We start from the raw sequence: 22,148 nt of genomic DNA, 5'->3' as shown, positions 1-22,148 counted from the left end.
GACAATAGTGTCTGTTTATTTAATCCCACTCCAACTGGAAGAAATTAACAGATGCAGAGCAGCACACTCTGAACTTCTACATTGTGGAAAAAATACCACACACCCGGTTCTAGCAAAGCTCTGTGAACTGGCTCTATGAAATACATTTCCCTTCTCAGAACAGCATGAACTGTACATGTCTGGGCTGGCTTGTGTCCAAGCAATGCTGACCGTTGGGAAACTTCACAGTGCTACCAGGAAACAGAAAGGTGGATTCTTTGGGATTTAAGACAATTCGGGTTCTGTCTCCCCTTTTTCTGACCACCCGGACTGCAACGCCCTGTACTGGCCTCCATGTTTGCCTTCAGGGTGAGGTGTGTGTGGGGGTGTGCTCCTCCGTACTTCCACTGCTTTGAGCCAACACTTATGTCCTGCGTTACTATTACTGATTTATCTGTGTGCTGGCCTGAATCTTAGCCCCCTAGCGCTTAGCCTAAGGCCCGACACAAAGTGGGACTTCCATTAAGATTTGTGAAATGGGGGGCTTCCCGGGGGGCGCAGTGGTTAAGAATCCGCCAGCCAATGCAGGGGACACAAGTTTGAGCCCTGGTCCAGGAAGATTCCACATGCCGCAGAGCAACTAAGCCCGTGTGCCACAACTACTGAACCTGCCCTCTAGAGCCCGCGAGCCACAACTACTGAGCCCATGTGTTACAACTACTGAGCCTGCGGGCCACAACTACTGAAGCCCGCGCACCTAGAGCCCGTGCTCCGCAACAAGACAAGCCACCGCAATGAGAAGCCCACACACCGCAACAAAGAGTAGCCCCCGCTCACAACTAGAGAAAGCCCGCGTGCAGCAACGAAGACCCAACGCAGCCAAAAAAAAAAAAAAAAAAAAAGATTTGTGAAATGGGGATATCCATTGGACTGGCTGTGTGGTGCTAGAACTGGATTGGGAAAAAAGCTGAAAGTAACAAACTATTTGGTTCAATGACCTAGACCCAGGTCTGCCCTTATGCAGCCTTCCCTGAAAGGCAGCAGAGCTGAGGGCAGGCTCTGGAATCACACACACAAACAAGTAGTAAGTAACGTTAACTTTCTTGAGTTTCAGTTTCCCCTGCTGTAAGATGGATTACTAATGGTCCCATCTCACAGGCTATTGGGAGGAATGAAGTGAGCTGATGCAGGCAAAGCGCCACACGCAATACCTACTAGCGACTGTGATTATTATACTCACTAAGGTCTTTTCCGCACTCAAGTTTCTATTTTGGGCTAAACTGCCATCATCTCAAGAGAGCCTTCTCGAAAACTTCCTCCACAGATAAAGTCAACCCTCCACCCCCATCCTTGGGCCCCTACAGTGCTGTGCTCACTTTGTCCCCACAGCCCTTAGTGGGTCGTATTTCAGACTTTCTTCTACTGGATTTTGGAGGCTTCCAGGGCAGAAATCATCTCTAATTGCCTTCCCCCACTGAAGCGGAGTAGATGGAAATGTCTTCATTCTTTTGTCAACAAGAGAATGGGGAGCCCCCTTACCCTACCCCTACCGTGGGCACCTGGGGCTCTGTGTTGTTTTACTGTCTTTGCTCTTCATCTGCCCACTCAGGCTTGTCTCTGTCTTCCTTCAGGATGAGCATTTCTGTGACTTCGTGGACACCCTCACAGAGTATCAGACTAAGAATATCTTGGCTTCTCCCATAATGAATGGGAAGGACGTGGTGGCCATAATCATGGCTGTGAATAAAGTGGATGGGCCCCACTTCACCAAGGGAGATGAAGAGGTAAGAATGCTTTAGAAATTGCTGGGGTGGCCATGCTAGCACATTCTCCCAGCTCACAAATCCTCTGACCCTTGCTATTTGGCCTGGCCTCGGTTTCCCCATCTGTAACACAAAGAAGTTAGTAGTCTGATGCTCTGTGAGGAAGGCAGGGCAGGATAATCATTAAGATGTTGGACTTTGGAGCCAAGAACGTAGGGAAAATTGTTCTGGTTCTGCTAATATCTGTTTGACTTGGGCATGTTGCATAATTTCTCTGAACCTCAGTTTTCTTATTTGTAAAATGGAGATGATTTTTTAGTATCTCTTATATAGAGTATCTATAGTATCTCTTGAGGTAGTTGTGATGACCAAGTAAGATAACATACATAAGTGACTTATCACAGGGCCTGCGAACTCCATAAATAGTAGCAATTTTTCATGAATACACCCCTATTAACGTAGACACTCTGTGAGTTTTTCCCTCTTATAATGCATCATTTTATGAGTCAGCCTTCCATGATCCATCTGCTCAAACTGTCTCAGATGAAGCTTTGAAAATGTTCAGACTTATTTGCTGATGGTGGAAGTGGCCAGAGGAGGAATTTCTCCTTCTCATCTGTTTCCCCTCATGCTGTTTGATTTTCAGATTCTTCTCAAGTACCTCAATTTTGCAAATATAATCATGAAGGTGTTCCACCTGAGTTACCTGCACAACTGTGAGACTCGGCGCGGCCAGGTAAAGGGCTTGGCTTATTGGAATGGACTGGATGTGTCCTTTTACTGAAGCATTGATATGCTCAACTGGAAAGGCAGTGATAATAAAAGTGCCTGGGAACCATCATACTGTCTCTGCTCAGCACCTCTGGGCTTCATGAGTTAGCAGATGTTTGTAAAGCTGTATCCCAGACTGATTGCATGAACACGCTTTCAAGTCAGGCAGCTTGGATTTGAATCCCTGCTAAGCCATTTACTAGCCCTAAGAGCAAATCACTTAACCTCTCCGAGCTTCAGTCTCCCCATTTGAAAAATGGGGAAACTTATGGGATAATGTATGTAGGGCACTTGTGCTCAGCCAATGTTTGTTATTATCATTCTTATTAACAACCTAGGAGATAAAAGAAATGGGAAGAGTTGGACCCAGTAGAAGCTGCCCAGTTATTCACCTCTCTGAACCTCAGTTTCTCCATCTATAAAATGGGGACAATTATTGTATCTCTTGGTTATTGTGAGCTGCTGCTCTGTGCCTCAGAAACACTGACTGTGTTTTTGTATTTTTTCAGATACTACTGTGGTCTGGGAGCAAAGTCTTTGAAGAACTTACGGACATTGAGAGGCAGTTCCACAAAGCCCTGTACACAGTCCGAGCTTTCCTCAACTGTGACAGATACTCCGTGGGGCTCTTGGACATGACCAAGCAGAAGGTGAGAAGACCTCAGGAGCAGACATTTCCAAGAACAGGTTAAATATATAGAACAGGTTAAATAGCAGACATTTCCAAGAACAGGTTATATATTTAACAGGTTAAATATAACAGGTTAAATATATACATTTCCAAGAACAGGTTAAATATATACCAGGTGGAGCCCAGACTTCTGTCACAAATTCAGTGCTCAGGGAAGAGTCTGGGAGGATGTGGATGGTTGTGAAAAGATTTTCATAGGTCTTTTACACTGAGAAGAGGACTACCAACCTTTAAAGAGGAAAAGTCATTCTAGGGCACAGGGGAGTAAAAATAACCTGTATCTTCCCTAGTCTGTTGGAAAAAAAATGAGTATGTGAGAAGAAGGCGTGATGAGGTGGTGAAGGTAGGTGATAAAGAAGTTTCCATGCAGGATGAAAGTCCAGAAAGAAGAAAGTTGCCAACTTCAGGAATTCTCAGAAAATGCACTCAAAGGTGGGCAGAAACATTTCCTATGGTGTATGGAGCCCAAGGCTCATCCAGGCAATTGAAGTGGATGCATATGCTTAGATCTGGTCTCTCAGAATGCTCTGGGGTCACATTGGCTAAGGCGGCAGAGACTCAACTGGCCCCCAGTCATGTTCTTCAGCTAGCTTTTCCCAAACCAACTCTCCCATTGCTCTTTCTCTACCTGTCCCTGCCTCCTGGAGCTAATCATTTTCTGCCTTGGAACAGAGTTCCAGAGTTATCTAGATATGTGATTTCCTCTCCCAAAGTCCCAAGATCCCTGTCAGTTTCATTTTGCGTGTTTTATCGTGCTGCGTGTGGTACACAGCCCAGTGGAGACCCTCTAAATATTTGGTCGAATGAATAAATGAATTGCAGAATCCGGGGTTGGAAAAGAACTTAGGTCTAGTCCAGAGGCTCCCAAATGTGACAGTAAGTTAGAATCTTCTGAAGAACTGTTTAAAAATTGCTGGGCTAATCATCAAAAAGTCTACAAACAATAAATACTGGAGAGGGTGTGAAGAAAAGGGAACCCTCCTACACCACCGGTGGGAATGTAAATTGGTACAGCCACTATGGAGAAGAGTACGGAGGTTCCACAGAAAACTAAAAATAAAATTACCATATGATCCAGCAATCCCACTCCTGGGCATATATCTGGACAAAACTATAATTCAAAATGATACATGCACCCCTATGTTCATAGCAGCACTATTCACAATAACCAAGACATGGAAGCAACCTAAATGTCCATAGACAGAAGAATGTATAAAGAAGATGTGGTACATATATACAATGGAATATTACTAAGCCACAAAAAAGAATGAAATAATGCCATTTGCAGCAACATGGATGGACCTAGAGATTATTATGCTAAGTGAAGTAAGTCAGACAAAGACAAATATCATATGATATCACTTATATGTGGAATCTAAAGAAAAAAATGACACAAATGAACTTATTTATGAAACAGAAACAGACTCACAGACTTCAAAAACAAACTTATGGGGCTTCCCTGGTGGTGCAGTGGTTGAGAATCTGCCTGCCAATGCAGGGGACATGGGTTCGAGCCCTGGTCTGGGAAGATCCCACGTGCCGTGGAGCAACTGGGCCCGTGAGCCACAATTACTGAGCCTGCACGTCTGGAGCCTGTGCTCCACAGCAAGAGAGGCCGCGATAGTGAGAGGCCCGCGCACCGCGATGAAGAGTGGCCCCCGCTTGCCACAACTAGAGAAAGCCCTTGCACAGAAACGAAGCCCCAACACAGCCATAAATAAATAAATTAAAAAAAAAAAAAACCTTATGGTTACCAAAGGGGAAATGTGGAGAGGAGGGATAAATTAGGAGTTTGGGATTAACATATACACACTAGTGTGTGTATGCAGGGGACACGGGTTCGTGCCCCGGTCCGGGAAGATCCCACGTGCCGCGGAGCGGCTGGGCCCATGAGCCATGGCTGCTGAGCCTGTGCCTCCGGAGCCTGTGCTCCACAACGGGAGAGGCCACAACAGTGAGAGGCTCACGTACCGCAAAAAAAGAAAAGAAAAGAAAAGCCCACAGCCACATATTTTCACGGATGAATTCCACCAAATATTCAAAGAAAAATTAATGCCAATCCTTCACAAACTCTTACAAAAATAAAAGAGGATAGAACATTTCCCTACTCATTCTATGAGACCAGTATTACCCTGATACCAAAGATATCACAAGAAAAAACCCTACAGACTAAAAACCCTACAGAATACAGATGCAAAAAATCTTCAACAAAATACTAGCAAAATAAAACCCTGGTCACATATAAAAACCATGGTCAATTGATTTTCAACAAGGGTGCCAACACCATTCAAAGGGGAGAGAATAGTACTTTTAACAAATGGTGCTGGAACAACTGGATATCCACATGCTAAAGAATGAATTTGGGGTCCTCTTCACATCATATACAAAAATTAATTCGAAATGGAGCATAACCCTTTACATAGATGTAAATCTTTGTGGCCTTGGATTAGGCAACAGTTTCTTAGATATGACATCAAAAGCACTAGTAACCAGAGGAAAACCAGATAAATTGGGCTCCATCAAAATTTAAAACATTTGTGCTTGAAAGGACACTAATGAAGAAAGTGAAAAGACAATCCATAGAAAAGGAGAAAATATTTGCAAATCGTATGTCTGATAAGGGTCTAGTATGTAGAATATAAAAAGAACTCTTAAAATTAGGAGTATGGACAGACTTAGAGAATGAACTTATGGTTACCAAGGGGGAAGGGTGGGGAGAAGGGATAGTTAGGGAGTTTGAGATAGACGTGTACACACTGCTGTCTTTAAAATGGATAACCAGGTGGGTCTCTGCCGGGGACATGCGGAAAGTGAGGGGCCTGCGGGCCTGGGTGCACCAGGCTGCTGTGAGGCCCACAGGGGAGGCCACGCCCGGCCCCAGGCCCCCACACGGGAGGCAGCCCCTCTGCAGGCCTCGGCTGGTGGAGTCGGGGGGGGACGGAGTGGCATGAATGCCAATGTCTTTGCTGGGACCACGAAAGACCCCAGTGCCTTGGTGCTGAAGATGGGCGTGGACGCAAGGGGCATCACCTCCATCAGGAGAGGTGCCGAGGCCAAGGCTGTTTTGCCCAAGAAGCAGAAGCTGAAGCTGAGGCATAAGAGGTGGCTGTAGAGGGATGCAGTTTCAATCCCTGGTCTGGGAACTAATCCCATATGCAGCGGGGCAACTAAGCCTACGCCCTGCAAATACTGAGCCTGCGCGCTTGGCGCCACAACCAGAGAGAAGCCTGCGCACCACAACGAAGAGCCCATGTGCCGCAAGGAAGAGCCAGCGCAGCCAAAATAAAATTTTAAAAAAGAAATAAAATAAAATAAAATAAAATGGATAACCAACAAGGACCTACTGTATAGCACAGGGAACTCTGCTCAACGTTATGTGGCAGCCTGGCTGAGTCACTCTGCTGTGCACCTGAAAGTATCACAACATTCTTAATCGGCTATACTCTAATATAAAAGAAAAAGTTTTAAAAAAATTAGGAGTATGGGATTAACAGATACGAATTACTATACGTAAAATAGATAAGCAACAAGGATTTACTGTATAGCACAGGGAACTATACTCAATATCTTGTGATAACCTATAATGGAAAAATATATATATATAACAATCACTTCGCTGCACACCTGAAACTAACACAAAATTATAAATCCACTATACTTCAATTTTTTTTTAAGTGTGATGTTTTGCTCATGAAGAAAAAAAAAACCTCCTACAACTCAACAATAAAAAGATAACCCAATTTAAAAAAATAAAGTAAAATGAAATAAATAAACATTGCTGGGTTACACGATAGTCTGGCTTTTTTTACATAATGTTCTGTGAACATAATTTTTATCAGTACATGTGGATTTTTTTAAGTCAACATACATACACATAACACACACAGAAAAGAGCACTAATTACAGGAGAATACTTCGATGAATTACCACAGAATGAACATCCCACTTAACTACCACCAAGATCAAGAAATAGAACATAACTGGCCCCTCAGAAGCCCCTTTCTTACCCCTTTCCAGTAACTCCCACCCCTTCCTCCCTAAAGATAACCACTATCTGACCTTTAAAACCATGTTAGTTTTGCCTATTTTTGAAGTTCATATAAATGGAATCATATAAATACATACTCTTTTGCATCTGGATTCTTTTGATCAACATTTGGGTTGTAAGATTCATTCTTATTGCTCCTCATAGCATTAGTTCATTAATTTTCATTCTTGTGGAATATTCCATTATATGAATAATCTGCAAAGTATTTATTTATTCTACTGTTGATGGACATTTGCATTTTCATGTTTGGGCTTTTATGAATATTGCTATTATGAACACTCTAGTACATAGTTTTTGGTACACAGTTGTACCCATTTCCCATTTCAGTTAGGAATTTACCTGGGAGTAGAAATTCTGGGTAATAGCTTTTTTTTTTTTAATATTTATTTATTCATGGCCACGTCGGGTCTTAGTTGCAGCATGCAGGATCTTTCCTTGTGGTGCACGGGCTTCTCTCTAGTTGTGGTGCACGGGCTTCTCTCTAGTTGTGGTGCATGGGCTCCAGAGCACGTGGGCTCAGTAGTTTGCGACACACAGGCTCTCTAGTTGAGGTGTGCGGTCTCAGTAGTTGTGGCACATGGGTTTAGTTGCCCCGTGGCATGTGGGATCTCAGTTCCCTGACCAGGGATCGAACCTGCGTCCCCTGCATTGGAAGGCAGGTTGTCAACCACTGGACCACCAGGGAAGTCCCTAGCTTTTTTTCAATTGAAGTACAGCTGATGTACAATATTATGTAAGTTACTGGTGTACAATATAGTGATTCACAATTGTTAAAGGTAAGAATTACCTTTAATATTACTTCTCTGGGTAATAGTTTTAATAGATATTGCCAATCTGATTTTCAAAATTATTGTACCATTTTACCCTCCCACCAGCAATGTAGGGGGCGTCCTCACAAATACTTGGTATTGCCATCTTACTAATTTAGCCATTTTGGTGGGTATGTAGTGTTATCTCTTTGGGTATTAATATGTGTCACCTAATGATCAGGAAGTTTTATGTTTATTGACCATTTGGATATCTTTTGTGAAGTGCCTGTTCAAGTCTTTTCCCCATTTTTTTTTATCCTATTGTATGTTTTTATCTTACTTATTTGCCAGAGTTCTTAACAAATTCTGGATATGGGTCCTCTGTTGAATGCAACATTGCAAATATCTTCTCCCATACTGTGCTCTCATTATCTTATGTTTTTATAAATGTAAGTTTTAAATTATAATGTAGCCCAATTTATCAATCTTTTCCTTTATGGTTATTGGTTTTTATGCCCTATTTAAGAAATCTTTCCTGGCCCCAAGGTGATAAAGATATTCACCTATGTTAACTTCTAAAAGCCTTATTGTTTGAACTTTCACATACAGCCCTACAATCTACCTGATGTTTCTAAAATGTATAGCATGAAGTAGTGTCAACATTAATTTTTCCCATATAGATATCCTATTGACCAGTACTTGAAAAGACCACCCTTCTCCCCCACCGTTCTACTGAAAAGACCATCTTTCTCTATCATACCTCTATCATCAATCAAGTGTCCATATATTGGGTCTGTTTCTGGACTCTCTATTTTGTTCCCTTGGTATATTTATCTATTCTTCTGCAATACCATACTGTCTTAATTATAGTACCTCTATAAAATATCTTGATATGCAGTGGTAAAAGACCTCTAAGTTTGTCATTATATACTAGAGTTTTTCATCATGTTTTACATCTCTTACACTCCTTTCTGTATTTCCTGCCCTTTTATATTTTTGTTTTTTAGTTTGAATATTTCTTCTGATCTATCCATGAATCTTCAGTTGTGTCTAATTGGCTGTTAAAACTATCTATTGAGTTCTTAATTTCAGGTATTTTTCAATTTTAGAATTTCCATTTCATCTTTCTTGAGGTTTCCAGTGCTCTTCTAAAATTCTCTATTCTGTATTTGATTTCTTGGACAAAATCAGTTATTTTAGAGTCTGGGTCTGAGAGCTATAATAACTGTAGATATATTCTATGGCTGTCTTCCTATAGTCTGTTTTATCTCTTGATTTTCAGTTAATCCTTATCTTGTACATGACTATTTATTTTTGTTTGAACATTAGAGACATGTATAAACATTTTAGAGATGATTTGAAACTCTGGGCGATGTTATATTCCTCCAGAGAGGATTTATGGTACTTTTGGCTAGCGGTTGAGATAAAGGCAGAGCATCTGAATCCAATCAGGGATTGAGCTGATTTGAAGCTGGTCTTCAGTTTTTGCAAGGGATGTTCTGTTTCTGATTCACTTTTACTACTAGGGTATAAACCTTTAAGAAGGGCCAGCTGAAACCTGGGTTGATTTCAAGGGTCCCTCCTCCTTGGCAGGCTCTGAATTCCAATTTTATCCTACTAGCCCAGTAAATATGCGCAGCTTCCCAGCTGCTCCACAGCATCTTTGGTATCAGCAAGGGGATCAAGAGGAAAAGCTGAATCAGACATTAGGCTCACATCTCTGGGCTTTCCTTCTCTGGGGGATCTTGGCCCATCAAGTCCTTGCTGCCTTGCTAGCTCTATGATTCCTTCAAACAAATGTTTATATACACATATGCACACATACACATATACAGTCCAGATTTCATAATAATTCTCAGTTGGAGGACTGGTCTGAAACAAACTGGCCACTATTAATAGGAGTAGAAATCCTCTTTCTTTGTTCTTTAGTCCACATAGATTTATCTCATTCTTCTAAATAGTATGGATATATCATAATTAATTTATCCTTTCCCCTATTTTTGGGCATTTAAATCATTTCTAAATAGTCTTGCAATTAAAGGCAATGCTATAATGAACAACCTTGGAGTTAAATTCCTGCACACTTGACAGAGACTATCTATAGGACAAAGCTGTGGAAGTACATTACTAGGAAAAAATTTTTATTTTGCTTTCCCAAAATTTTCCCTCTAAAGGCTAAATCATTTTATACTCTCACTCACACTGCATGAGAATTCCATTTCTCCAAATTCCTGCCAATTCTGTATATCATAAATCTTTTTATTTTTCCTACTTAAATGGGCAAAAAATGTTATTGGTTTTTTCTAATTGTTTTTTCACTGATTACCAGGTGAGGGTAAATACATTTATATGTTTATTTGTGAGTTAACTTTTTTTCTTCCATATATTGCCCAGATTTTTCTGGGCAATATATGCCCATTTTTCCACCTTTAAAATTGAATTCTTTGTCTATTTCTTATTAAAATATAGGAGTGCTTTATCCATGATATAGACTATATCTCTGTCACATAGGCTGCAACCATATTTTCCCTTTCTATGGATTATATTTTAACTTTGTTTATGGCATCTTTCATCACACAGAAGATTTAAATTTTCTTTTATGGCTTCTGCGTTTTGAATTTTGTTTAAGAAAGACTTCCACAACCTTAATATTATAGTCTGAAATAATCTGATGTGTTTTGATTAATATATTTTCATCTTTCACTCATCTTTTGAAATTATCGATGTTATGGTATAAGGTAGGAATAAATTTTGTGCCCCCCTCATAATTCCCCATTTAAAGAACAGTCTACCCTATCTCCACTGTTTTGAAATGCCACCATTTTGATATGCCATTTTACCATATAACAGGTTTCCATATACTCATGGGTTTATTATTCTGATTTTTGCCTTTAAAATAGCTCCCTAAGTGATTCTGGTGCAGTTGGGCCATATACTGATTTTAGGGAACCTCTGGTTCTAGTGCAACTGTCCATTTGATTTTTATAAATTCTTGAATCAAGTATTTTGCCAAATATGGCTAAATCCAGCAATAAGCACTTTGATACTCCTTCAGGAAGTAGCAAATGAATTCATACGAATGAATGGCTCTTTTTTTTAATCAAAAGAATTTCTGAGTAGTTGAATTCAAAAGAAATTTGGAGGTGCAAACTGAGCACCATTTTAAGGCATTCAGTTTGCACCTTAAAGGATCTGAACACAGCTCTGAGCTGCAGTGTTCTGCCCTCTGTTTCTTTTGAACTCCCCCTCAAAAGGGAAAGTCACATTTAAGCAAGAATATCCTGACTTAGTCATCCCCAATAGATGGAACAATCTAGCAATGAGAAGTGGGCTGGGCTGCCTATAATCACTCTAAGAACCTATGCTCCTCCATCTCCCCCCACACCACCCTACCCCAGGTAGCTAAGCTCTTACCTGAAGTATTGACATTATGAAAAAAGTGAATAAAGGTCAGTGAATTGTACACTTAAACTGGGTGAATCATATGGTATATGAATTATATCTCAAAAAAGCTGTTTAGAAATAAGAGAGAGAGAGATTGAGACAGAGGAAGGCAAGCGTAAACATGCCCCACATTCCACCCAACCCTTTGTTGACAACATCTGCTTCTCCTTGGGACAATCTTCAGAATCCCTCAGAGTTTGACCCTGACAGTGTCAGCCCCATGTCCTTCTTCTGGTCTCCTCTAACATTTGTGTTCTCCTTTTATTACTGTTTTGGTTCTTACCCCATCTACCTTACTAAAGTTACTTGAGGGCTTAATTCTCTCCTCCATGACATAGCAGATTCCTCCAGGGCATAAACTGTGCCTTGTCCATCTCTATCTAACAGCAAGCATGTTGTGGAGCTTAGATAAGTCCCCAGTTCACATTTTCACCCAGAATTGAATTGCTTCCTGTTGTTGGTAGTCAAGAGAAGAGCCCAGCTGGGCAGAAGGGTGAGGATGTGAAATGTGAATTTCATGTGGAGTCCCTTCTGCTTGCCCTCCGGATGATATTAGAACAAACCACCATGACAAACATGTTCAAACAAGAGACAGAGGTCAAGAAGCATCCTGCCCACAATAACCCAGAGCTAGTGGATCACGGTCCCTAAATACCAGCAGATAAATGAAAAGAGAGGCACTGGAGGACAGAGGCCTCCTTCACCAGGCCCAGATTTGGCCCAACACAAGCTGTGCAGCTGCGTGTGCGGTAGGAAAACCAGCGCAGAAGTAGCAAGGGAGCGCCTGCATGGCTTCCCAGTTTCTTCTCCTGGGGCTGTGTGACCATGCAGAGCCTTTGCCAACCCTTTTCTCTCCTCTCTCTGCCCCTGTCTTTGCCAGGTGTCTTACAGGTGTCATCCTTTCCTGTTGGAGCCCAGATATGGGTCTATCCATCCATATTTGGCACCATTGTTTGTCCTTTCTTTCTTATCTGGAAAAAAAATTTTTTCCCTATTACAAAAGCCATACATTTTATTAGGGAATAATTGCTAAATAAAATATAATCTCATTCCAATCCCCCAGAGAAAACCAGTTGTTAATGCTTTGTTGTGAATTCTTTGACAGCATTTTCTATATAAACACTGGGGTCACATGATTTATCTATTTTTGTCACCTCACATTTTTTACTCATCAGTGTATCATGGACATCTTTTTTAATCAATACCTACACAACTGTAACATCATTGTTACTAGATATACCATAATTGATTTAATAAGTCCCCTCCTACTGGACACTTAGGTTTTTCTGATTTTTCACTGCTATAAATGATACTGCAAGAAACATTGTTCCAGCTAAACGTTTGCTCACATGTTTAGCATGTATTAATACTTAAGGTACATTTCTTAGCCATAGAGTCCCCATTTACCCTCTCATGTCCCACAGCACAGGGAGTATGAGGGTGCTCCAACCTAACTCCCATTTCTTGGTTATTGATTAGATAGATCCAGTTCTTTTTTTTTTTTTTTTGGCTGCGTTAGGTCTTTGTTGCTGCGGGCAGGCTTTCTCTAGCTGCAGCGAGTGGAGGCTACTCTTTGCTGCGGTGCATGGGCTTCTCATCGCAGTGGCTTCTCTTGTTGTGGAGCACGGGCTCTAGGCGCATGGGCTTCAGTAGTGTGGCTCGCGGGCTCTAGAGCGCAGGCTCAGTAGTTGTGGTGCAGGGGCTTAGTTGCTCCGCTGCATGTGGGATCTTCCCAGACCAGGGATCGAACCCGTGTCCCCTGCATTGGCAGGCGGATGCTTAACCACTGCACCACCAGGGAAGTCCCTAGACAGATCCAGTTCTGATGATATTGATATATCTCAAAGCACAGACATGACTGACATTCTCCAACTCTAGTGAATCTTGTAGCCCTTCCAACCTTTGGTTTCACTGAGCTCTGCCCATCTTCCAGATTTCAGTGATAGATGACTCATACAGGTAGCCTTCTCTTCTTAATCTTTTTCTGACCTACTTTCAAGACACATAATTATTGTTTTTCTCATTCCTAGGAATTTTTTGACGTGTGGCCAGTCCTGATGGGTGAGGCTCCACCCTACTCTGGTCCCAGGACTCCAGATGGAAGGGTAGGTCTCTCTCTAGCCTGTCCAATATGATCAAATGTTTAATGAAATGCAAACGAGTAAGGCACTGTAGGTCCTGCTGAAGTTTCTTTACCACTTCGGTATTTATCTTCTCTGGGTTGGGTTGTCTCCCTTGAAATTATGATAATTCCTCACAATTGCTCAAGCCCTGTAATTTGCAAGTTATTTTAATATCTCACTGGAGCTTCACAATAACCTGGTGGGACTGACAAAGGAGGAATAAATATTCTCATTCCATAGATGAGGAAAGAACTCCAGAAAGATCAAGCAACCTGCTCAAGGATTCACCCAGCAGGAAAACTGTAGACAATTAAAGCTGCAAATAATCTTAAAATCTAATCTAAAATGTACAAATTGATAGCCAGAAGGTCAATTCCAGCCAATAGATAAATATGTTTGGCTACATAAGATTTTTTTTAGTTTTTCTTTGTTTTTACTTTAAAACAGTTTTGAATTGGCAGCTTAGCACTTAAAAATCAAGATATTTCTGATAAACATCTAGATTCTCAGTTTCTTTTCAAAAGGTGGCAGATCAGTCAAAACTGGACCCACAGTCCTGCAGGGTAAATTTCATTGGAGCTGAGTAGCGGCCGCCTCCTTGCAATGTGTGGCCTGAACTCTCTAGTTTGCACGGTCCCCCGGACTCCCTCTTGTACACCCCTGGCCTCCTCCTCTCATTTATATTTCTATCAGGTCTCTCTTGGCACTTCAGTTTGTGACCTCTGGTTTCCTACTATTGCTACATTTTAAAGATGAGGCATGAACACTTTAGAGAAGCTGAAATGAAATGTGTGGGGATGTAAAGATGCAGCAGGGTAAACAGACCTGGCATTCGAATGGCCTATAGAACCTGTAGAATGACAGAATGACTTTAGCTGAGGCCACATAGAATAGGTAAGCAGCAGAGTCGTGTCCTGAATTGAGTTTTAGTCCAGCATTCTTCCCACAAAACCTTCCAGCCTGTCTGAAATGGTATGTCAGTTTCTGCTAGGAGGCCTGATTCCCCCCAGCCAACACTAACCCTACCCAAAATAAAGATAAAGGACAGCGTGTGTCTGTGTGTGTGTGAGAGACAGAGTTTTTTTAATCTTAATTCAAACTCTAGGGATTTAGAATTAACACCCTGGCCTGTGAGCTTCATATACACACCAGAAAAGATTTCAACCTTGGAATCTAAACTGTCTGTTCTGCTTTACCCAAAATGACCTTTATAACCTGACGCTGTCCAGTTTCAAACTACTCTTTTGCCCACACAATTTCATGATTTCATCTGGGAAGACTGAGTCTTCAAGGCTTACATCATGTGCTGCTGTCAGAAAACTATTTGGGGACATTTTTCCTTTTTAAGTACAGTTTTTGTGTCGGCAGAGTTGAGATGTTACTACTGAGCTTTTCATCTAATTCACATATGAGCTGGACTTGTTCCTAAAATTTAGAATTCTAGGAACTATATAGAATAGAGATCACCATAGCTTTCAGACACCGCCAACTTCAATTAATTTCAGTTTCCCGGGCTGCTTTAATATTCAGCTCTCTGAGCTGAGCCCTGAGGTCAGAGGTCATCTCCAATTCCAGGACAGCCAGAGAAATATCAGGCTCTATCTAACTTATCCTTTTGCCTTCTAACATCACTCTCACACTTTATCTGCCACATTCACATTAGAAATACAATCTTCATCTGGATTTTGACCAATTAGCTCCCCAAATCTTGGTTCTGAAGTTCCCCCAAAACAACTACACCTCACTTCATCTCCTCTGAAAAATAAAGCGTTGTGGGTGTTTTTTAATTATGAAAAAGGCTAAGTAGACTTCATGGGGGAAAAAAAATAACACTTCTTTTAAAACTGGTATATTTCCATGCATGATGATTTGGCTCTGGCTGTATGTGGCTCTTTCAAAGACCCTGTGTTACAGCGTCAGCTGCTTAGGTGAGAGGTGACAAAGGCACTCATTGATGGCTTGGTTTTGACTTTCCAAAGGCTGGTGAATTCCTACATGAATATGGCCTTGAAAGCAACTTGGCTGAGCTACAGGGTGTGGAAAAAGTTCTATTTACCTAAAGCACACTGAACTTTCTGTTGCTTTCTGTGAAAGCAAAATTGATTCTCCTGTGGGTTTAAAAGAAAAAAAGTCCATTTTTCACCTTTCTAAAAGAATCTCATGGAGACCCCTGGGTAGGGCAGTTTACCAGGCCCAGGGAGCCAGCAGCTTCCCTGGGAGAGCAGTGAACAGCCCAGGCCCAAGGACAGAAAGCCCTGAAGCAAGAAGGCCCTCTCCCCCTCCCAGAAGGAAACAGCTCTACCAAAGTCCCAGCAGATAATGTGGCCACCTTTGATTTCTAGAACCTCCCATAGGATATGACCTCACTGTTTTAAAATGTTCTTACCGCAATGTATTTATATTTATTGAAAAAGTAATACATGAGCACAGAGAACAGCTCACACCATACAAAAGAGCACAGCACAGAAATCCAGCCTGCCCTGAGGCAGCCACTGTGCCACTGTGAGCGGTCTACCTTTCCCAAATGTCCATGGACATTCCTGGGTGTGTGTATGTAAGTGTGTGTATATGTATACATATATATGTATATATATGTGTATATATATATACACACACACACACACACACACACACACACATTCCACCACCACCACCCTTGACAAGTGTGATGATTCTATTTTGTGCCTTACTTTTCCCACTTGAGTATATTTGGCATCTTTCCCTATCAGCACAGATACAGCTAGTCGCTCTAGAGACACGCGAAGTATCCACTACATGCAGGCACTCAGTTTGCTTAACCATCTCCAAGTGATAGATATCAGCCATCTCCAGACTTTTTAAAGCAGTCTGGTTGAGAGCCCTAGATGGGGAAAATAATGCTGTTACCTACATTTGGGAATATATCTATAGGATTTATTAGCATATGTAGAATTACTGGGTCAAAGAATATGTGCATTTTAATCTATGAGAGACTATCTATCTATGCTAACTCTCCAACCATAGTCTTAGAATCATAGCTGGAAGGGGCTTTAGGGATTCCCTAATTCAGTTTTTTAAATTCCCGGATTATCTTTAGAACCCAAGGCTCCCACAGTGGCTGCCTGGGCCAGGGGTGAATGGGGGCAGAGGAGGACAGGACAGGGAGTGAGGGAAAACCAGGAGAGATGCAGGATCTCCATGTACTCAACTCTGCTTCCATTAGGGCGGCATTACTTTCCTCTGCTTTAGAGGATTAGGGCCCATGCTTTGTTAGGGGAAAGGGTTCTGTTACTTGACACCAACGACAAACAAACACCACCGATTTTACAGCTGGGGAAACTGAGGCCCAGAAAGGACACATAGTGGAACCAAGACCAGAGCCTGAGTCTTTGCACTCTAGATCTATTCCTAACTCCATTTCATTGTGCTGTGGGGTTCACCCGGTCTTCCCCTGGATGCTTCCTACTGCAGGGAGCTCTTACCTACCCTGGAGCAGCCGATGCCATGGGAGCCGCTCTAGAAGGGTTCAATCACTGTAGCTGCTTCCAATGCTGGGCGTTGAGGAGGAGAGCCTCTCTCTCCCTCGTGAGCCTGAAGAAGGTCACGACTGCCCGTCAACTAGACACCCTTGACTAGATGAGGAATTTCCTTTTGTGGAGGTTCTGAGTCAGGAGACCTTGATGGGTATCAACATTTAAATCTCTAGGGCAATATTTCTCAAAATAACCTGTAGTAGAGTAACAGTTTTTTTTAAATTTCCAATTTATCTTGGACTGATACTTTTCAAGATATGATAAAAGTCTATTATGCAAAACATAAAAATTTTAAAAGACATACAAAACTTGTCTTTTTTAAATTATCAGTTTCAACAGACCTAACCTAACTCAGTCAAATTGCTGTAAAAGTTTCTAAACACTGACTGTCAATTTCTGTTTTTATCTCATCATGGAATAGTAACAAATAGTTTGCAGACTGGTACCAGTCCAGGGACCACACTTTGAGTAGCCCCCATGCTAGGTGAGAGTGCTACAGAGAGGAAAACACTATTTTAAGCTCTTAACCTTAAGTGACAGTAGAAAGAGCTCTGAGCACAGGAGTCAGGGGCCAAGGTTCTGGTCCTGGCTTACTGTCTTACTATAAATGAGTCCTTTCCTCTCTCTGGGTCTCAGTTTTCCTATTTGTAAAATGACTATTACTAACCTGCCCATCACGTTCCAATAAGGTAATGGATTTTTCCCTGGAGAGCTAGGGAAAAGGAACCACCTGCCAGTATCCAACCCCATGTTAGGAAGTCATGTAATTGAACAGGTCTAATTTAAGAGAAAAGGGGTTTTAATGGTGTAAGAAGGTGGGAGGGATGGAAGAGGTGGAATGTGAGTGGGGAAGCATGAGGGATGATTGGGAAGGCAAGTCTGGAAGAGCTGATGCAGCAAAGAGCAGCTGAGCTGAGGTGTGAAGGAGAAAGGGGTCTGTGACCATGGAGCTGACCCCACATGGAAGATGGCTGGGTTGATGATGATGCTAAATGGGACAGAAGCCTCCTTCCACCTCCCTCTCTCACTAGACTCCACCAGCAATCTTTCTCTCTTTGTCCTTGTACTGAACCCCCAGATTCCCTTGGAACACTTCCTATGTCTCTACCCAGCCCCAGATCCCAGCCCCTGCCTGGCCACTGTGGGCTGGTTCCAAGGAGGAGCACACTGAACCCTGAGAGTCAGCTGAGGACAGTGAGCTCCAGGGGCACTGGGACACACCCTTAGAAGGTCAGGCTGGTGCTTCTGGAAAACCACAGGGCACAGGGTAAAGAACAAAGCCTTTCTCAAGGACACACTCCTGCTGAAGTAGTCTCAGACTCTGAAGAACTTTCTCTATCTCTTTTGCCTAGGAAATCAACTTTTACAAGGTCATTGACTACATCCTGCATGGCAAAGAAGACATCAAAGTCATCCCGTAAGTCTCTTCTCAAAACATGTAGAATTGCAGGCACATTATCTGTGTCCATAAGATACTCATTCCAAGATCGACACTAACCAAACCCAAGAAGGCCACACACTCTGTTCGAGGCAGGGAGAGCAGTAAGGAGGCAGTGTGGAAGGGTGGAAAGACCATGCAGTTTGGAAAATGAGGCTGGATTCTGACTCAGCTGCTGTGAGTTCAAGTCCCAAGTCCAGTGTCAATAAGTGGCCTGGGGACTTCCCTGGTGGTGCAGTGGTTAAGAATCCACCTGTCAGTACAGGGGACATGGGTTTGAGCCCTGGTCTGGGAAGATCCCACATGCCACGGAGCAACTAAGCCCATGCGCCACAACTACTGAGCCTGCACCCTAGAGCCCACGAGTCACAACTATTGAGCCCACGTGTCACAACTACTGAAGCCTGCATGCCTAGAGCCCGTGCTCCACAGCAAGAGAAGACACCATAATGAGAAGCCCGCACACCGCAATGAAGAGTAGCCCCTGCTCATAGCAACTACAGAAAGCCTGAGCACAGCAACAAAGACCCAACACAGCCATAAATAAATAAATAAATAAATAAATTTTAAAAAATAAATAAATAAGTGGCCGGTTTGGGCCTCTCTATAGAATGAGGCCATGGTGTCTGATCAGGGCTTTTCAATGATTTTTCTATGGAGGCATATCTGGGGCCTAATGCAGAAGGTGAGGCAAAGACAGGAAGTTGGCAAAGAAAGTGACTCAGCCCCCAAGGAAAGCTTATTCTCTCTCTCTCTTTTTTTTAAAATCTTTTTTTATTTATTTAGGCTGCCGCAGGTCTTAGCTGTGCCACGCAGGATCTTTAGTTGCAGCATTCGAACTCTTAGTTGAGGCATGCATGCGGAATCTAGTTCCCTGACTAGGGATCGAACCCGGGGCCCCTGCATTGGGAGTGCATAGTCTTACCCACTGGACCACCAAGGAAGTCCCAGAAAGCTTATTCTCTAATGTCTTCTTATATGACCTAGGAGGATAATGAAAAGGCAAGAACTCCCAGAGGGTGAGGCCTCCAACCTACCTGCAGGTGGTGGAGGCTCAAAGGCCATTTAAAGATTTCAACAGTCAAGAACGTTTTTAGTATCAGTTTGTACTTTTTGATGAGTAGAGCGCTCTCCAAAACGTAGCTCTCTTGCTACCTATGTGAATCCTCTGTGGGTACTAAGAGCCACCCCACAGTTCTGTCTGAGGCTCGGCTCTCTTTCCCAGCTGAACTGCAGACTCCGTGAGGCTGTGATCAGCCTCTGTGGGAGAGCCTCACCTTTGGTCTCTTTTCTGGTCCAAATGAAGGGATTTATAGCAGGTCACCTTAATCCTTAGATAGTGGTTGTGAGAGGTCACAACTGTTGCCAAACAATTTTGATAATCCTGTCACTCAGTTCTCTGGTTTATCTTTTACTGGTTGGGGATGAGAGACTGCTTCAGGTTCCTGAGTTTCTGGGTTCTCTCTGTTCAGTCTTGTTTGCATGAAGACTGAGTCTTTCCTAAACTCGTCTCTTTCTTTTTCTTATTTTTCCTTGTCAACTGCATACACTGCCACCATTCTGTTTTCTAACCACTTCTCTAGAGGTGCCAGTTTATCAAACTCATTGTCTGTATTCTGAGTTATCACAGATCACAGTTCTCCCCAATGTCTCACCACTCCTCACCAAGTATCACACCCTTCTAGACTCTGATAACATCCACCTTGCTGCCTTCTACAGTGTGCCTGTATCTGCATTGAAGTTAATATAAATTCTTAGAAGTAACTTAAAGAGATTATACTATGATGCAGCACGGAAACAAAAAGTGCCTTTGAATGGCACAAAAAGCTAGGAAAAAGGTATGAAATATGATTAAAAAATCTATACCTAAATGCTAAAAGAGCTCTGTTGATATTCATAAAGTAATAATTATAAGTTCAAAAAGCACTGCATTACAGATTAATTGGCAGAATATTATCTTTCTCAGTTGCATATAAGAAACGGTTCTTGGGAATTCCCTGGCCATCCAGTGGTTACGACTCCATGCTTTCACTGTAGGGGACATGGGTTCTATCCCTGGTAGGGGAGCTAAGATCCCGCAGGCCACATAGCACGGCCAAAAAAAAAAAGAAAGAAAAAAAGAAAAAAACAACCAGTTCTTGTAAGAACTGATGAGCTGTGAGATATGCATAAAGAAATACCATATATCTTATTTACAAGAGAGCTATCTAAAAGATAAGAATGCAGAGAGAATGAAAGTAAAAGAATGAACAAAAGATATGCCTTGCAAATGATAATCAAAAGAAAACTGATGTAACTATGTGACTATCAGATTAAAATAGGTCTCAAGGTGCATTAGTAGAGGGACTTCCCTGGTGGCACAGTGGTTAGGAATCCTCCTGGTAGTACAGGGAACACAGGTTCGATCCCTGGTCCAGGAAGATCCCATATGCCGCAGAGCAACTAAGCCCGTGCGCCATAACTACTGAGCCTCTGCTCTAGAGCCTGCGAGCCACCACTGCTGAGCCCACGTGCCTAGAACCCGTGCTCCGCAACAAGAGAAGCCACCGCAATGAGAAGCCCGCACACTGCAAGGAAGAGTAGCCCCCGCTGACTGCAACTAGAGAAAGCCCGCGTGCAGCAACGAAGACCCAGTGCAGCCAAAAATAAATAAATAAATTTTAAAAATAAATAAATAAATACGATTTTTGTTATTAGCGAAAATAACATATTTATAAACCACTAGCATATTTTCACTGTGACCAGAGGACACCTCTGTATGATTTCAATCGTTTGAAATGTATTGAGGTTTGTTTTATGGCCCATTATATCACCAGTTATTGTAAATGCACAGGTATTCTTGAAAACACTGAGTGTCCTGTAGTTTGGGGGTGAGGTGCCATGTTCTATATATATCCATTAGATTAAGTTTGTTAATTATCTTATTCCAATATTCTCTATTCTGTGTGTTTTAGTCTGCTCTATCAATGAGCAAACATGAATTTATCTATATATTCTTATATTTCTGTCAGTTTTTTCTTTTTTCTTTTTTTTGAGGCCTTGTTATTAAGCATATACATATTTGTAAATTCTTCCTGGAATTGAATTGACCTCTTTATCATTAAGAAGTGACTATATCTTTACTAATGCACTTTTAAAAAAAACTAATTTTATTTATTTATTTATTTTTGGCTGCACTGGGTCTTCGTTGCTTCACGCGGGCTTTCTCTAGTTATGGTGAGCAGGGGCTACTCTTCCTTGCACTGTGTGGGCTTCTCATTACGGTGGCTTCTTTTGTTGCGGAGCACGGGCTCTAGGCACACGGGCTTCCGTAGTTGTGGCCCATGGGCTCAGTAGTTGTGGCCCATGGGCTCTAGAGCACAGGTTCAGTAGTTGTGGCACACAGGCTTAGTTGCTCCGCGGCATGTGGGATCTTCCCTGACCAGGGCTTGAACCCATGTCTCCTGCATTGGCAGGTGGATTCTTAACCACTGTACCACCAGGGAAGGCCCCAGAAAAATCTTCTTATGCTTGGAAACTAGAAACTGTTTTTCTGAAAAAAATAAAAAGGAATACACTTCCATATAATCCATGGGTAAAAGAAGAAATCAATGGAAATTATGACATATTCTGAAAGAATGAAAATATTAC

The 22,148-nt window shown here is 42.2% G+C and overlaps 1 protein-coding gene across 2 annotated transcripts in view; it reads left to right on the top strand.

The window, feature by feature from the left end:
• PDE6A (phosphodiesterase 6A) overlaps positions 1-22,148 on the top strand; it is a gene marked incomplete at its 3' end in the record, with an annotated part of 66,413 nt that overhangs the window by 6,665 nt on the left and 37,600 nt on the right. Inside the window, exons 2-6 of one of the 2 annotated variants that reach the window (XM_081233764.1) lie at positions 1,611-1,763; positions 2,389-2,478; positions 3,023-3,163; positions 13,476-13,550; positions 18,433-18,497. In XM_081233764.1, the coding sequence (XP_081089890.1) occupies positions 1,611-1,763; positions 2,389-2,478; positions 3,023-3,163; positions 13,476-13,550; positions 18,433-18,497 (524 nt within the window). The remainder of the gene's footprint in view (positions 1-1,610; positions 1,764-2,388; positions 2,479-3,022; positions 3,164-13,475; positions 13,551-18,432; positions 18,498-22,148) is intronic. The other variant, XM_081233765.1, reaches the window with a different exon arrangement.

The sequence above is a fragment of the Mesoplodon bidens genome, assembly GCF_964165515.1.
Source record: "Mesoplodon bidens genome assembly, chromosome: 4".
In the NCBI taxonomy this organism is placed as follows: domain Eukaryota; kingdom Metazoa; phylum Chordata; class Mammalia; order Artiodactyla; family Ziphiidae; genus Mesoplodon; species Mesoplodon bidens.
The sequence above is the reverse complement of the archived record's forward strand: the minus strand, read 5'-3'. Positions and strand labels throughout refer to the sequence as shown.